Here is a 17,964-nt window from a genome sequence, read left to right as displayed (position 1 = left end):
CAATTTTTTGATTTTCATATTCCAGTACCTCTTGGAGAGAGCCACAATGCGCATATACAACTAGGAGTCCAACTCAAACAGTGCTGGTATTTCATACCAAGAAATGGCAAAACATGAATAACCAGAGTAGCAGGATGTGCCTGAGTAACTATTCACCCTTATGACTGAATTATTAGCTTAAAAAAAAAAAAAAAATGACCGACTCTCAAAAATTCCAACCTTAGTTGCCAAGAGCAAAAGTACCATGGGTATACATAAAACACATATATATTCAATAACAGCCTCAAAATAATTGTTTAGATGTACATTTAAATTAAAAAATATTATAACAGTATCTATTAAAAAATGAATGAAAACAGCAATGCTTTTTAAAAATCACTACCTTTAATCATGATCAATGACCATTCTTCCTGAAATAGTGAACCATGTTCTATACATACTCTGTACGGTCCTACCTTCAGGATTTTTACTCATCCTTTGTCTAAATCCCCAAATTAAGATATCCTCCAGGCTTGTCCCAGTCCTTGAAATTCTGGCTCAAATGCTACTTCCTGCTAAGTCTTCTTTAAATTTCTCAGCTGAAACTCCCCATACCCATTGCTCAACTATAACCTGTAAAAGAGGAGGGACCACAGTTTAACTATCTCCTTGGCCACACATGTAGGTAGTGGATACTTACACAATGTATATATTAATTATACTTTTTATTAGTCATTTTTATTTCTCTGTGAATAGTCCACTGACTGTTTCTCAAGTTGGAATTTAGAGAAAACATTATTCTAAATAGTCCCTTTTATTACTAACAAATAATAGAAATTAGATTTTTAAACTTACTATCAATAAAAAAAGTAGCTTAATGGAGTATATCTTTAAACTCAGAATCATACATCAGTATTAAAAATTTCCTTCATATGTTGATATAATTAAATAGCACACGTGTACTTTATTAAAATGACTACAAGATTTGCAAGACATTCAACCAAGAACTGATTACAAAAAGAAAACAAATGACTGCAAAGTATTCACCATGATGTTCATCACAGCACCACTGATAACCACCACCACCACCACAAAATAAATCACCGGAAGTAAGGAACAGACACATTACAGGGTCTGGTATAAGGTTAGTTTAAAAACTGTACTTCCCAAGATTATTTAATTTCATGAATAAAGTAGTATAAAAGTGCGAGGTGAAAAAAAGTTCATAAAACAAGAAACAAGAATTATATAACTGTGAAAAATACTAAATGCAAACTACATGCAAAAAGACACAGACTGGAAGCAAGTTGTTATTTCTCAGTTGTGGCTGATTTTCTCAACTTGGCACAATGAACATGTATTACTTTTGTAATCAGAGAAATTTAAGGACACAGTTATAATTCTTAGCATGTCCTACAAAGGAAAATTCCTGTTAACCCCACACTATTCACTTTTCAATGCATCACTGAGAATCACTGGAATAGTACCACTGTGAATAGACAGATTTCTTTTCCGTGCCTACCATCTGGGGCCTGCACCAATGAATTTTGTGTTTTAATAAAGCAGTGACAGCAGAGCACCCCACAGGGTAGAGCAGGAGATTTTCAAAAATTATTGTTTTTCCTTATAATAACTAATGTTACTTAATGACTCTTGAATATTATCTCCAGCAAAAAAAAAAAAAAAAAGGACAAAATTAAAGATTTAACTATGTAAATCATTCATGCTATCCTAGCTCTTACCCCAGACAAAACACAAGTTGTTATAAGTTCCAGAAAGAAGACAGAACAGCAGGTACCATAATTAAAACAAGAAGATGAAACTAAATTGGAGTTGGAGACAACAAAGATCACTAATCTTTTCAAAATTTGATTTATTAAAGAAAAAATCAATGTTTTCAGCTCAGTCTGGAGCCAATATAATTAGTGTCAATGGGGAGCCGGCAGAAAGGGGAGGGAGATTTAATCACTGGTGATGGCGGATGACCTACCCAGAAGGAAATCATTTCTGTACATTCTCCTACTTAACTAAATGTCCTTCCTCACTCAGAAGCCATCTACAGGGAGAATGTAATTTCTTCCCATTCAACAATCTGCCCTGAAAGAAATGTAGGTAGCTCCCATATACAAATTTGGAGGGAAAACAACAAAAAACAAGATCAAAGCCCTTTCTGAAGAATTAGTAATGATGAATGCTGCTTATATGTGGTTGAAGATAAGGATGGAGATATTTTCTTTTAATTTGGCAGTATGGTACTTCTAAAACTAAAAAAATTTTCCTGTAAGGAGTTACCACTACCACATAAAGCTTGCAAGGCACAACAACCAGTAGATAAAACGACGGTTATTCTGTGTGCTCTTCCAAGCCTTTGACTTCTTTTTCAACTATCACTACCTGTTGACAGATATGACATTTTATGCGCTGATTTCATTGTCCATCTTTTTTTTGATAAAAGTCTCTTGTTTGGGGCGCCTGGGTGGCTCAGTCGTGCTTAAGCGTCTGCCTTCAGCTCAGGTCATGATCCCAGGGTCCTGGGATCCAGCCCCGCGTCAGGCTCCTGGCTCAGCAGGGAGCCTGCTTCTTCCTCTCCGTCCTCCCTCTGCCTCTCCCCTTGCTCATGCTCTCTCTCTCTCTCTCTGTATCTCTGTGTCTCAAATGAATAAGTAAAATCTTAAAAAAAAAAAGAGACTTGTTTATTATAGAAATTAACAAACACTTAAATAAAGTCAAAATCACCTGTAATCTCACTATTTGTAAATAAACACTGGTAAAATTTCTTTTCCATGAATATTTTCTTTTATATTATTGAGAATCAGACTCTATATACTGGCTTGGAAGTATGACGGATTCGGAACGTTCATCGGTCCCACGCGAAAGACCACATGAGAAGGAGTCTGATCTCTCTCCAGGAACAGTGATTAGCCTTCCCTGATGAGAAAGGTCCAGGGATTCTGGCCATTCCTTATGATAGCATGATGTAGACAATCCTTAAAAACAGAGGACATTCAAGAATTCGTGTCCCTCTGGTATGCAAAAGCACGGCTCATCAAGCATCATTTCCACAGTATGTATGTATATAACCCAGCACACCATCTCCCAGGACTTCATAAGCAGTTGCACTGACAGATTGCAGAGGTCAATGAACAGGGGAGGAGCCACAGGTACTGACTGGATTACTGTGCTGGGACATCTGGGCATTTACAAGATCCTAGCGTCTACGATAAAACGTTCTCCCATGCCCAGCCCCATTCTTAAAATTAGGTGGAGTCTCATGTAACATTCTTGGATATTGTTCTGCTTCAGCATAAATCCAAAAAAGAGACTCTGGTACATTATCTGTCAGAATATCCAAATACAAACTTTTCACACCCAAGAAGATTAAGGTAGTTGTAGATAATTCACACAACAGTAGCCACCAAAAGACAAGGTATGACTATCTTAACACTTTACTGAAGGAGTAAAATTCAAAATCGAGATGAATCAAATACCTTCAGTTTCTCACATGACCACGTCTGAATAGTTTCCTGGTCATTACTACCTATATGTTTGGAAAGCCTTGAATATAAAATGAAACAGAATGACCTCTAAGGTAGCAATTCTTTAATTTCTAATACTTTTGGGTTAAGCTATTAGCCCACTTTTGCCCCCAGAAATCAAGAGTAATTTGTCTTATGCAATGCACCCTGCCTATATTGGACAGAACCAAGTGTAGACCAGTGTTAGTTTCAGTGGTGAGTCTATTACACCAGGAAGAGTAGTCATTCTAGTGGAAAGGGGTGGAAGGCTTTGCAAAGAAAATATTCTCCTTGAGTAATGATAATGATGTGCTTAACTCCACATGAGATAATTAATGAAACATTCATGTGATGAAGAGCAATCTTACAATCTGGTTCTAGAAGCACAATCAAATGCAAAGGGTGAAAAGAGAAAGCCAACTCACTCTCAAGGGAAATCACTCACTGCATGGAAGGAAAGTGTCAACAGCAACCTCATACACTTTCTCCATCTAGACAAGGAACGCAAGATACTGCCGAGCAAGTATGCCCAAGACAAATACACGATCTGAAGAAAAATAACACAGTATAACACCAATCCTGCATCTGACAGAAAGGTCAGGAAGAGCGCATGCTAGGCATTAACAGGCATTTTTCTCTCCTCAAGCTCTATTTTGGGTTTTAATATGCTTAATGTTTAAGACATTTGTACTCTGCTTTCTAGGTAGCTCCTTTCTGAGAACTACCTTCAGTAAAATCATGTCTTTTGTCTAAAGGATAAGTTTGGATATAGCCATAGAGTTTGGAGGCTACTTACACTAATGCTAAACACTAATTCTTCTTCAAGCAGCAAGTATATATAAGAATGTTGCTTATTACTATCATCAAGTGGAAAACATTATCATGTGCCAGAGTCACAACTATCTCCTTTATGAATACAACGTGGGTTGGGACTTTTAAAAAGAACTGTTATTGATTGCCTCCCATTCACAGCCTTTCTTTCCCTTATGACCTGATTTGGTAAACCAGCTGGTTATTAGCTCCAGAACAATTTCTGTTACGACCGTAACACTGGATCGTGTATTGAAAGGTCCTGGACTTTGGTCCTAATTCTGTCACAAATACCTGGTGCCACGTACAGCAAGACACCCTCCTTCACGGACTCTCGATATTTGTGCCTGTGAAGTGAGACCACTTAGGAGGAACCTTCCTCCATGGTGCAGAACACGCTTTATCACAATAAAAACATTTTGACAGTTAATCACAGCATTATCATAAAATCTTTTGACTTCATATTTACATCTGAAGGCATTTCATACATCTTTTCTTCCTTTTGACAGTATTTTTTTCCCCTGGAGTTTCAATTCACTCTTGCCATGGGATGGGGCATAGAGTAGGGCAAGGAGAGCAGCTGGGAAGGAGGAGACAATCAATTTAGGGTCACAGGAAATTTGCCACAACTAAGTGCACCATCGTGGTAAACTATATCCATAATGTGGTTTCCACTATTTAGCCAATTCTGACACTTCTGAATAGTTATGAAGCAGGAAGATGTTAAGCAAAATGATAATGTTCACTTTTGAAACAGGTGTAGTTGTGAGTAACCTATCAGGTGTCATCAGCAATAATGCTCATCCAGAGACCTACTACCTGGTTCCCAGTGAGCTTATATCCTAAACAAAATGTATCTGAAACAGTTCACAGAATGGGTGAGAACCAAAAGAAACAGATCATTAATAAGACCTGACACACCTGATTAACTGGTTCCTGATCTACTTCCTAACTTACACTGAATTAAATGGTCTCTTGGCATAATAACTAAATTGGTTTGAAATACACAGTTCCTGGAGACAGCTGACCTCTATATTTAAGCATTACTTATCTTCATCTTATTAAATCTTCAGTTTTTAATCAGTTAGAAAAGAGTTAGAAGCCTTGTAAAGTATTTAAGAATAAAGAAGGAGGAGGAACAAGGGAACTCTTGAATTATCAAATGTTTAAGAATCTGGTTTTCCACATTCTCTTCATCAATTCCATTGTGAGTAGTAAAACCAGATGAAAACTTCATTCTAATGGCCAATGTTTTCTATTAATGTCTCAAATTATGCACATGCATGAACAGTAATCAGTACGTATGCTGTTACAACATTCAGGTTTAAGCAAGTATTATACAGATCTCCAGAATATTCAACAGTTATCCTAAGTTTGCTGTTGGGACTTTTTTTTTAAAAAAGATCCCTTTTAGTTTTTAGAAGAAGTCACTGGAACGTATATCAATATTTGTCCACAGCCCCCTGTAGAGATCTCTATGTCCTTACAACCATGCAAGCTATCAGACCAAATGCTGATTTCCACACTGCCTGGTTATATAAAAATATCAACTACGAAGAGATTAGTTACAAAGTCAGATTAAATATGGAGTATGACAGTGTTTCCAGAGGAAAAAGTATGACATCACACTGAACAGCGCAGTTTTTCACATCAAAAGTGGAAGTAAAATTTGAGGTTGGTGAGAGAAACACACATTTAAACCTGAGTGATCTAGCTGGTTCCTCCAGTTTGATATAAGCAGATAAAAGAATTCCCCAACTCTAGTGTCCCAGCTATTGCCAGGAGGAGTAATTGGCTGTTTCAGGAAACAGATTTTGAAGAAATTAGCAGAATGGAAGAGCTTCACATTCGGTTCTCTCTTGTATGAAGTCTATGTGAGAAAACACACAAGGCCCTAGTTCTCCAAGTCTAGACAGTTAGTGTGCATGAGAATCACCTATGGGATTTGGTAAAATGAGGATTCCTAAACCCCGTCCCCAAGCCTTTTCATTCAGCAGTTACGGAATCGGTCTAAGAATCTGTAGTTTTAATAAACATTTTAGGCAAATTCATTCTGAGGCAGGAAGCTAAAAAATATTGCTCCCTGCGCTGTCAGAAGACAGGATACCTTAAGAGCGCAAAATACAGTCCCATACAGAGTGGCAGAATGAAACTGCGTATCTGATCTAATGAGCGCATCCTTTTTCAACCCCAAAGAGCAGAGCTACGCGTGTCCGCTACGCAGCGACCAGCTCACCTAAGCAGCGGTAGGGGATCACAATGTGGGCGTGGGTCTTGCACTGCTTGCGGCCCCTCTTGCACCAGTTCTGGATGGTCACTGGTTGGTTGGCTTCCACCACATTGGTGATCTGCAGTTCAGGGTAGACCTGCGAGAGCACACGAAAAGGGAAATTGTTACTAGAGGGCCGGCATGCGCACGCACCTCATCAACCACTGCTGTTATCCTAAGGCACTGCTATCTCCCAGCCTTCGTGCTACTCTACCTCTGATCGAGCTTAAGAAATTCTGGGTAAAGAAAACGATGCAGGCGACAAAAACCTAATCATTCCATTCGAAATGTTAAGCGATGTGGCGTTTATTTTATTGTACCCGCTCAGGCTTAAAATACCATTTTATTTTTCCAGGGGAGATAAAATAGAAACGGGGAGGGGACCCTCTTATAAGTACAGGGTCATCTTAATGCAAAATAAACTGGTGTGAGGATGATATTCTGTAATGTCCTAAATAAATGTTATACTAGATACCCCTGGGAATATTACGATTACTTAAATTTAACCCACCCCTATTTTATTAACTAAGCAAACATTTTACATATAGGATATGACACACAGCAGCTTTCTATATAAAAATCTTCTCTTTATTCAAAGTAATTTCTATAAGAATCATTTGCTGGGGCGTCTGGGTGGCTCAGTTGGTTAAGTGTCTGCCCTTGGCTCAGGTCATGATCCCAAGGTCCTGGGATCGAGCCCCGCATCGGGCTCCCTGCTCTGCGGGGAGCCTGCTTCTCCCTCTGCCTCTGCAGCTGCTCCTGCTTGTTCTCTCTCTCTCTCTAATAAATAAATAAATAATAAAGTGTTTAAAAAAAAAAAGAATAATCTGTCAAACAGTTACCATGGGTGTCATTTAGATAAAGAACTGCTTTCATGAACCTCTACCCTTGACAACTAACTACAGCTCTTTGCTTTGATTACTGATCTCAGTAACTCACAGTTACTCAGAATGAAATGTGAAACTTGATCAACATAAAAAATATATTTGTCCAATACCAAATCACTTCTATTAATACTAATGAGTAGGGATGCAAAAGAAAAAAAATAAACCTAAAAATGTATTTCTAAACTAGGCTTTCCCTTGCATAAATCTTACACTTTGCTATGGTTGCTGTTGTGCTAAATAAAGACAATAAAGAGAGACAAGCCTAAGGGAACAGAGGCTGTAAAAGCAAGGGAATGGTTACAGTGATGGACCCTAAAACCTTAAGTTGGAATATGAAGGTGGGATACACGGTTCAAGGCTGTAGTATCAACGAGTCCTGGTGTGGGCTACAGAATTTTGGCATAAAGGCACCGAAGAAAGTGAGACGGCTATAAGAGGTGCTTAAAACGTGGGAGTGTTGGAGAGTGGAAATGCAAGATTTCGGAGAAGTTACATCATTGGCAATTTCAAGGAGTAGAATACAGCCAGGGGAGGGAATGGCTGATGAAGAATAAGGATGGCAGCAAGATCACTGGCGGAAGGAATCATCAAGGAACTGGGAAACTGGCATCTTGGAAGGATCTTCGAGGTTGGCATGGTTTGGGTGACAGAAAGCCAAGAGCTAAGCCCTTCAAAGACTGAGGGGGAATGCCGCTGAGGTGGAGAGTGGTGTCCAGACTCCCAACACCAACAGACAGAAGAGCAAGTGCCCTAGTTCACGAGCACGTACCTCACAGTTGGGGCCGGGGACGTTTTAGGGAGGAGAGGGGAAGACTGGTTGGGAAGTGAAGATAAGGAGGAAGGAGGCGACCCCCACCTCCTGGCACAATGCTAGCAGGTCTATGAGGAAAGAACTTCTAGAAGCAGAGGCTCCAGGGGAAGCAGTGCTTGTGGGGGAGAACCAGGTTTCTGAGCAAGAAAACAGCATCCACAGTTTGGGCTATGGATAGGGAGAATGTAGCTTAGGATTGTCCGTAGCAATCAGAGAGGGCTTGCCACGATCCTGTCTTTACTTAAACTGTTGATATTTTATTCATTGTGGGTTTGGGGGCATTAGTTCTGATTTTTTATATACCGCATTAAAATATTATTTGATTCCTGAGTGCCTCATTCACAGCACCTTAGTCCCAGCCCTGAGATACATCGGTTAAAAAAAATAAAGCACCGAAAACAGATAAAAGCTGGTCCATCCAGACAGTGGATTATCCAGTGCCCAAAAGAAACGAACTACCAAGCTATGAGGAGACACGGAGGAACCTTAGATGCACATGACCAAGGGAAAGAGGCCAATCTGAAGAGGCTCCATACCATACGATTCCAACTCTATGACATTCTGGAAAAGGCAAAACCATGGAGACCGTAAAATGATTAGTGCCCACCAGGAGTTAGGAGGTGGGAGGGAGGGATGAACAGCAGGAGCACAGAGGATTTTTAGTGCCATGAAAGTATTCTGTATGATACTACGATAACGAATGTGGTCATTATACATTTGTCCAAACCCGTAGCTTGTACAACACCCAAGAGCTAACCCTAATGTAAACTATGGACTCTGGGTGATTATGAAGTCAGGGTCAACTCACCAAGTGGAACATATGTACCGCTGTGGTGGGGGTGCTGATGATGGGGGAGGCTGGGCGGGGGCGGGGGGGGGGGACAGGGGATATATAAGAAATTCCTGTGCCACTTCCTCAGTTTTGTTGTGAACTTAAAATTGCTCTAAAATATAATGTCTATTTTTTTTTTTTTTAAAGATTTTACTTATTTATTTGACAGGGAGCGAGAGTACAAGCAGGGCGAGCAGCAGAGGGAGAGGGAGAAACAAGCTCCCCGCTGAGCAGGGAACCCAATGTGGGACTCGATCCCTGGACCCTGGGATCATGACCTGAGCCGAAGGCTTAACCAAATGAGCCTTCCAGGTGCCTCATAAAGTCTATGTTTTAACACTAAGGCCCCGATCAGTGTAGTACGAGATAAATCCAGTGGGAGAGGTATGTGCCATGAGAACACAAAACAGGGTATCTGAACCAGAATCCTGGGGTGGAACCAAGAAAGTTACTCTTCAAAAACATGGCCAGCTAACTTAGCTCCAAATTGAAACAGCTATCTTCCCTTTATTTTATTTCGTTCATAAGTATTGTAACACCTCGCTGCATGCATTTCGGTCACGGATATTGCTCAACTTGAAAACGGCACTAAAAATTTATTATCCCTATGACTTTCTTCCATATGATGAAAGGTGAAGTGGCTCTTTGTACAGGAATATAATTCTCCCGCCACCTTTCCTTGTTTATTGGATCACAAAAGTACAGCACTCATGAGTCATAAACTCCATGACACTGGAGAGTTTGCCCTGAGGGACATGACTTTATGTGCCTTAAAGTGTGAGTTACTGCATTTTTCTTAAGGGGTTCTAGCTGCCTCTTCACAGAAATACTACCCTGCTGAGAATGTTCTCAGGAGCTTTCAGTTTTCTGTAAGCCCTGTGGCAAGCCCAGACAAGTCACATTTTTTTCTTTTTAATTGCAAACCCAAAGCAAACAAATAAACAAACAAAAAACAACCATTTGCAGGGTTCAAATTGATAAGCAGGAGAGGAAGGCTCTCTTGTTCATGCTGCATACCATCTTCAATTTCCGATAGCAATGTTTGGGCAACACAGCAGTAACTTACCCAGCTGGGAATTTTCTAGCAGACAGAATTGCATACAGAAAAATTAAAATCAGTGAAAACAAGGTTTTTCCCCAAGATCACCAGAGCTACAAAAAGTGATTAGCCGAACACAGAATTTACTTCCAGTTCCCCTCATGAGATCTAGAGCATTTGTGTTCTTTCCTGTTGCTTCGACTTTCTCTCTCCAGAATGCCGACAGTGACGGCTGTTAATATGCAGGTGGATGAGGTGATCATAGATCATAAACTCTGAACTTGCAGAAATCCCATGTACAGTTTGTGTCAGTACCTTGAACCTGATTCACCTATTTTTCAGAGACAAGAAGTTATGGGTTTGGATCTGCCAAAGATAATAAAATTTTGCTGTTCTAAAATCAGGAGGTTTATTTTAGAAGAGGGAGGAACATCAACAAGACTAGTAACAAAATTTCTTTGGATGCACAGAGAAAGTCCCAGGGAGTCCACAGGGGCACACAAGCCCCAACAAAGGAACAAAAAAATAAAACGACACAATGAAAAAAACACATTAAAGTTTCGGACTAAAAATTCAAGTCCTGGACACTTAGTTTTTTATTAAGCAGCTCCACTAGGTGACCAGAGACAACCACTTTTATGTTACGAGACAAGCATTTTATGTTGAAAAAATAGCATAGCTCATGGGTTTAGGCAAGCATAAAAACTAAAATAATGAGACATGCCAAGATGTTCGTGGCTAGTGAAGTCCTTGACTTTTCACCATGATTAATTAGAAACATCGGTTCGATGTTTTACATTTTCTTTGCAGCATCTCAAATCTTAACATAAAGAAATAAAGACGGCTGAGCTCCTTTGGCAATGTGCTCTTTCCAACACAGGCAACATGGGTATTGCTAACACAACAAGCATTATTAATAATTTCCTAGTGTAGGATCAGCAAGTGAACTTTTATATGGCCTCTTTCTTTTCTGAAATGTTTCCCGTGTGAACCCCACATATGAACAACTATTTTCTTGATTAATAAAAAAATGTAGGTCACTACAGCTATCTTTTTTTTTTTTTTTAAAGATTTTATTTATTTATTCATGAGAGACAGAGAGAAACAGAGGGAGAAGCAGGCTCCCAAGGAGCGGGAAGCCCGATGCGGGACTCGATCCCAGGACCCTGGGATCATGACCTGAGCCGAAGGCAGTCGCTTAACCAACTGAGCCACCCAGGCGCCCCAAGTATTTTATTCTTTTCTTTCTTTCTTTCTTTCTTTCTTTATTTTTTAAAGATTTTTATTTATTTATTTGCGAGAGAGAGAATGAGAGACAGAGAGCATGAGAGGGAGGAGGGTCAGAGGGAGAAGCAGACTCCCTGCTGAGCAGGGAGCCCGATGCAGGACTCGATCCTGGGACTCCAGGATCACGACCTGAGCCGAAGGCAGTCGCTTAACCGACTGAGCCACCCAGGCGCCCCTCCAACTCTTTTTTTTTTTTTAAAGATTTTATTTATTTATTTGAGAGAGAGAATGAGACAGAGAGAGAGCATGAGAGGGAGGAGGGTCAGAGGGAGAAGCAGACTCCCTGCCGAGCAGGGAGCCCGATGCGGGACTCGATCCCGGGACTCCAGGATCACGACCTGAGCCGAAGGCAGTCGCTTAACCAACTGAGCCACCCAGGCGCCCTCACTATAGCTATCTTAATAAATCCTTAAAACAGAAGCAAATCTAGGTCTGTGTCAGTTCCGTGAACAGTAGTACACTGTCCTCAGTTCCTACGAATCTTCCTGAATTACAGCTACCCAGAGCAGCCGCTGTTTAAATACACACAGCATGCTCCAGACACACTCCTACTTAAGACCCTTCCAGCACACTGCAGATGCCCAAGCCTATTAGGGTCCCCCCACACCGCGGACACACCTCCCCCACTCACAGTGTCATGCAATGTTAATCCCTCTCTCCCACTTCAGGAATGCTTAATGGTATTTATCACAGTGTGCCTCACATTCGTGTTAAGGACACGTGTATACTGCCTTCCCAGGGAAAATGCACTTTTCCAAAGGGCAGGAAACACAATTTGGCACCCCGGAGCCTCCCTGTGGTTCTCCGTGTTCACTACCTTTGGCTGAAGGCTATCAGGAGGCTGCCAACTCCCTTCCCTCTCTGTAGTGCTCCAGACCCCCGCCTTCGGAAGGAGTCCTCATTAGCGGCCAGGTTTTAACTCTGCAGCTCTGTCCCTGTAGCTAATTAGAGTCTGAGGAAAGCAAACTAAATCGCATTCTCTTCCTCAAGAACTCCGAATTAACACACACGGGCTGTAGCCAGATATAACACCCGGCTGGTAGGCAAAGTCATCATCAGAGATGGTGCCCATCTCAAAACCTGCAGGGGAAGGGGAGCAAGGCACGGGCAAGCAGCAGCTGGTCCAGGGGATGGAAAAGGAAGATGTGCACACAGAGAAAGAAGCTAAGGTGAGAAAGGCAGGCACGGTGCCTGAGACAGACAGACAAGGCCGAGGAGCAGAGAGGGGACCGCCAATTACCTGTCACTCCAGTGAGGCACGGCACAGCCCCTCTAACAAGCCCCTTTTTAAACATAGGTTACTTTGTTTTCCTTCCGACTGAACCAAACCCAAGAAGGCCCCAACTCAAATACTGATCCACAAATATCCTCTCTTTGATCGTCTCCATCTCTGGATCCAAAGCAGTTTATCTTTTATCTGATCACCTACCACTTTCTGCTTTCCATTATAGCTCCATGCCTTTCTGCTCTGTTAGAATACACACTCCCTGAAGGCAGGGACAAAGCGATACATCTTCATGTTCCCTTACTTGCGGCCAACACTGTGAAAGCCCAGTAAGTGCCTGACAAATATGTAATGGGTATTTCTGCTGAAGTTCAGAGTCCATTAACTGTAGGGAAATTCAGGATATATTAAACCCCCATCAGGGATTATCAATGTATCTCTTAAATAAAATAATCTAATAGTATAATACTATAGTTGGACTACGAGCATTTGAGAAAAATAAGCATCTCAACGCCTTCCAATATTGTTCTTCCAAGTATGATATAGCAACTTATATAAATAATAGCCTCATGTAAGAGGCAGTAGATTAATGTTGATAAATACACAGCTAAAGAAGATGTTCAGGAAGAATGAAAAGTCAGGCTCTTACTTAGACTAAGGAGACCCATCCAGCTGGTCCAGGAACCCAAAAAGAGCCTACGCTTCTGGCCATAGAAATAGGTTTTATCTTTGAAAGCAAATGTATCAGTACATAAATTAAACTTTTTTAAAAAAGAGAGTTGAAGCAATTCAAAATATTGAAAGCAGGGAGAGAAAAGTAAAAACAATCTTAGATCCACATTAGAATGTTATAGTTGGTTTTGCCTCACTACAGAAGAATACCTTAAAACCCAGTCACCATCGCCATACTTTCATTCTAAATTTTAAACATCTAAAGTCTCTCTCTATTCAAACTGGAAATATATGAATATCAGACAAGATAGCTTTTAAGCTGTTAAATATGCAAAGCAAGAAAAGACACTGATGATATTTAAGAAAGCCAAGAACATGTAGTTACACACATAAAATATAAAAATAGTTAAGACATATGTTGTTAGAGCCCTACAGAACTTTCCTCTGTTCCCGATAATTAAAGCAAACAGGGGAACCCTTCATGTCCCTTTTGCAAACAGGCCACTTAGACAAGTGATTAATGCCAAAAGTCCTATTTACACACAACTAACTTCCAAACGGTCAAGGATGTTCAAGACCACAAAATCAAATGTAGTTAGGAAAAGGCTGAAAACAGAGTTAATGATCATGGTAAGAAGAATTGCTACAAATTCTGAAAATAAATTGCTTACTGTTCTTTCTAGTCTATTAACTTTTTTTTTTTAAAGATTTTATTTATTTGACAGAGAGAGACACAGCAAGAGAGGGAACACAAGCAGGGGGAGTGGGAGGGGGAGAAGCAGGCTTCCCGCAGAGCAGGGAGCCCGATGCGGGACTCGATCCCAGGACCCTGGGATCATGACCTGAGCCGAAGGCAGACGCTTAACGACTGAGCCACCCAGGCGCCACAAGTCTCTTAACTTTTTAAATAAATTTTTAACCAAATTCTCAAAGAAATTTCTTTTTGGGGAAAAAATGCTAGAAATTATGTAATGGTGATAAAGATATATTTAAAAAAAAGAAAATAAATAAACATGATGCTTTGGTTTGTCTTAAATCAATTTACAGCACGGCAAAGGGGACAGCAACACATCTGCAATCAGGGGCTTGCCAAAAATAATGCAGACCATGAAGGAGGCAAGATAGAGCACAGGCATTCCAGACTTACCTAGGAACAAGACTAGATTTTATAATTATTGAAGTTGAGTGATATGTACCTTGGGCATTCATTCTGTTATTCTTTTACTTTTGTATGTGCTTGAAATTTTGACTTAAAAAGAATTAAAAGTAAAAACAACAACAATAACAAACCAGTCCAGTGGAAACGAAGTCAAATTTCTAAATTTACAAGTGACAAAACAAATTCAAACACAAAGATCCAAACTGCAATGTCCGACTGCAGTTAGCATGGATAAATAGAAACTCCACAGCAAGGTGGTACAGAGGTCATCATGAGATATTTTCATCTGAAACCTCTACATACCAATTTCCTTTCCAAAGAACACATCGAAGAGGAGAATAAGAAAAATAAAATAATGGAGGATTTCCCAAGTGCCAGAATCATTGCAAATGTTTTCTGTGTAGAAGGCACGCAATCCTCAATCAGCAACAGCTCCAGTGCACAGGAGAGCAAACTGATGGAGTAGGAACGTATCGAAGTCGGTGCCATTCCCAAGCACGCAGAGGGCATTAATTACAAGTTTTAAATACGCTTTTTTTTTTTTTAAAGAGTTTATTTATTTATTTGAGACAGAGAGAATGAGAGACAGAGAGCATGAGAGGGAGGAGGGTCAGAGGGAGAAGCAGACTCCCTGCCGAGCAGGGAGCCCGATGCGGGACTCGATCCCGGGACTCCAGGATCATGACCTGAGCCGAAGGCAGTCGCTTAACCAACTGATCCACCCAGGCGCCCCATTAATTACAAGTTTTAAATACATTTTACACTTCAGTGTGTATCAACCAAAACCAAGTTATGTCTCAGACAATACAATTGCTGTTTCTGGATTAAAATGACTTACTTTCACCTTTAAAATTTTCTGTAATACAAAGAAAAAATCCTAGCAAACTGCTTTCAGCATAAATTATTTTAATAATGTGAGGGGTGCTGGGAACGGAATAATGAATTTAACTGAGAAAGAGCACTAGAAACCAAAAACAACGGTCTCTGCTTATGATGTCATGGGGTGAAGGGCAACGCGCAGCTGACGAAACATGACTGCAGTGTGGGAAGTGTGAGCCCAGCTAGGTTTTCACAATGACGACCTTATGCAAAAGCAAGGGACGTAAAATGCTGCAGGGCACTGGCCTGTTTCCCAATAATTTGGCCCAAGTCTGTTTCCAACGCTGTATATACATAGATTGTTTTATACATACGCTCCTGTTCAAAGTTGGGACAATACTGTCAGAGAATCTTGTTCAATGCATAAGACTTTCTCACTCCAGAAGTGCCAAACGTAGAAACAAATGGGAGGGCGGTGGGGGCGGGGGGGCGGATGTGAGATGGGGAGAATCACTAAAATAAATAGGACAGGACACAAATGTGAAAACATCATGAGATGTGTACACATACAACCTAGATTCTCCTTCTCGGTCAGTTTATGGTGATTTTAAAAAATATCCAAATCGTACAGTTCTACTAATCAACTCTACCTCAAAAAAGAGAAAAAATAAATTACAGGAAAAAACTTTCAGTAAATAAATTAATTACATGTAAAATATAAAAGTCCACAGTATTACTATGTACCTAAAAGTACACAGTATTATAGTACAAAAGCACCTAGTGTTACTGCAAATATGAATAATTGAGTATCCGTTTAAGAAGGTGCTAGATGGTAAGAAGGACAAATGTTAAATTAAACATTAACTTGATTAAATGATAAATGTGTAAAAAAAAAAATCCAAACTTGATTGCACCTTGATTGCATCCTATGGTTTGTGCAAGCAATCCTTACAAGTAAGTACACAGACCATTAATGCATAAAATATATCTGTTCTCAGGTACAGGCAGCCAGACAGCTCTATTTGCAAATTATTTCACCTAACAGGAATTTCTGGATCTTTCATATACTGAAACCACAATGCATACGTGCCTGTAATTTGTAGGTCAATTTTAAGTCTATAAAGGTGGAACACACAACAAAATAATAATAATGGTCAAGAATATACCACGGCTTCTGCTGTTTCATACTATGCCCTCAAAATTGGTTCGATCAAAAGAATCACACACAATGTTTGTTTGTTTGTTTTTTAACTTTGTTTTAATGCACAGTATTGTGGAACCAAGGCTGACAAGTAATTCTTGTCTGGGAACCCCATGTTTTGTGATCTATTTTACAGTAGGAAGCTGGGCAAAGGAAATGGGTCTGTTCAACTTATCAAACGGGCACATTCTGTTTTGTTCAGGCACTGGTATGTTTGGTTTGGTGATCCTGTTAGTTTGCAGACAAAACAACTGTTCATTTAGAGAAAGAAAATTTTAAAAAACAGGGAACACACATATTGTTAGCTGTGGTAAACACTTTGGGAAAAGAGCGGATGCCCGCAATCTAACTGAAGATTACAAGCAAAGCCACGTTCACCTGTCTGACTTTGCGAGCTGGGGATCTCTGCCAGAGATGCTGAAGCTTCCAAACTCCCTCCAGAGACCTGCTCCTTAGGTGAGTTAGCAGAGTCAACACATGCTCTAGGCCCTGTCCTTCAAAAGGTGCCGGGAAGGGTAAGGATCCAGAGGGTAGAAGAGCCTCTGTTTTAATTTCTCTCCTTAAAAAAGGAGGAACAGTGCTGGGACTTTATAATTTCTTGTTTAACTGACAGTATTTAACTTCGACAGCATCATGCAGCGAGGGCACGATGTAAGACTGGTGAGGCGGCTTTCCTGCATTGCTCAGGTGGAAAGATTGCAAAGGCTGGATATGAAAGGTCTGTCTAGTGAAGCCCATGCTCCCCAGCATGGCACCTGGCCCCAAGGGCTCCCTTATCAGGTCATCTTATATACAACAAGGCAGATGAGCAGGATGATCCTTTGCATTCCCTTTCATGCTAACATCCTGAGATCTGAATCCCCTTTTCTTCCTAATCCAACCTACCCTGGAGATAGGCTAATTCTTCTGGAAGTGTCTTGACCACCAAACACTCATGCTAAGAAACAATCCCACAGCTCTTATTTCCAGAATTAGACCTGAAATTCCCAGATTTATAATCAAAACCTTCTACTTTCCAATTCTCTGAATTCTCAATTTATCCAATTATATATTTAATAAGCTACTTACGAGCCAAGAACAGTGTCTCGCCACTCAGCAACCCACAACACAAAATCCTACCCTGAACAGCATTCAATAAATACTTGCTAAATTTGCCTGACCTAAATCTGGGAAGGAGTAAGATTCTTTATTACACTTTCAATATTGTATTCTCCCACCCCGAACCCTTTGGTTTAAATAAAACAATGTTTTGTTTTTCTTCTGAAATCTCTTTTCATTCAAAAAGAAAAGGGACAATAAAATCTAAAAATTGTCATTTTTGTTCCTAGGCTTCCCTATATGTTTCAAGGGGAATATTACTCTATTTCTGTTCTACTTGTAAGACTCCTAGTTCCCTAGAACAATGTAACAGTTTGGGTAATGTAACAGTGCATTAAGGCAAGTGGCCACTTTAGGCCGT

General features: G+C 40.3%; 1 protein-coding gene across 8 annotated transcripts in view; it reads right to left on the bottom strand.

Moving 5' to 3' along the window:
- The window catches only part of APP (amyloid beta precursor protein), a 258,489-nt gene that overhangs the window by 174,076 nt on the left and 66,449 nt on the right, over window positions 1-17,964 (bottom strand). For all 8 annotated transcript variants that reach the window (XM_064579840.1, XM_064579848.1, XM_045902608.3 and 5 more), the window contains exon 3: window positions 6,541-6,670. In XM_064579840.1, the coding sequence (XP_064435910.1) occupies window positions 6,541-6,670 (130 nt within the window). The remainder of the gene's footprint in view (window positions 1-6,540; window positions 6,671-17,964) is intronic.

Source organism: Mirounga angustirostris, unplaced genomic scaffold, assembly GCF_029215605.1.
Source record: "Mirounga angustirostris isolate CCGP_5_RB_7025 unplaced genomic scaffold, mMirAng1.0.hap1 SCAF_1, whole genome shotgun sequence".
NCBI classification, from domain to species: Eukaryota; Metazoa; Chordata; class Mammalia; order Carnivora; family Phocidae; genus Mirounga; species Mirounga angustirostris.
The sequence above is the reverse complement of the archived record's forward strand: the minus strand, read 5'-3'. Positions and strand labels throughout refer to the sequence as shown.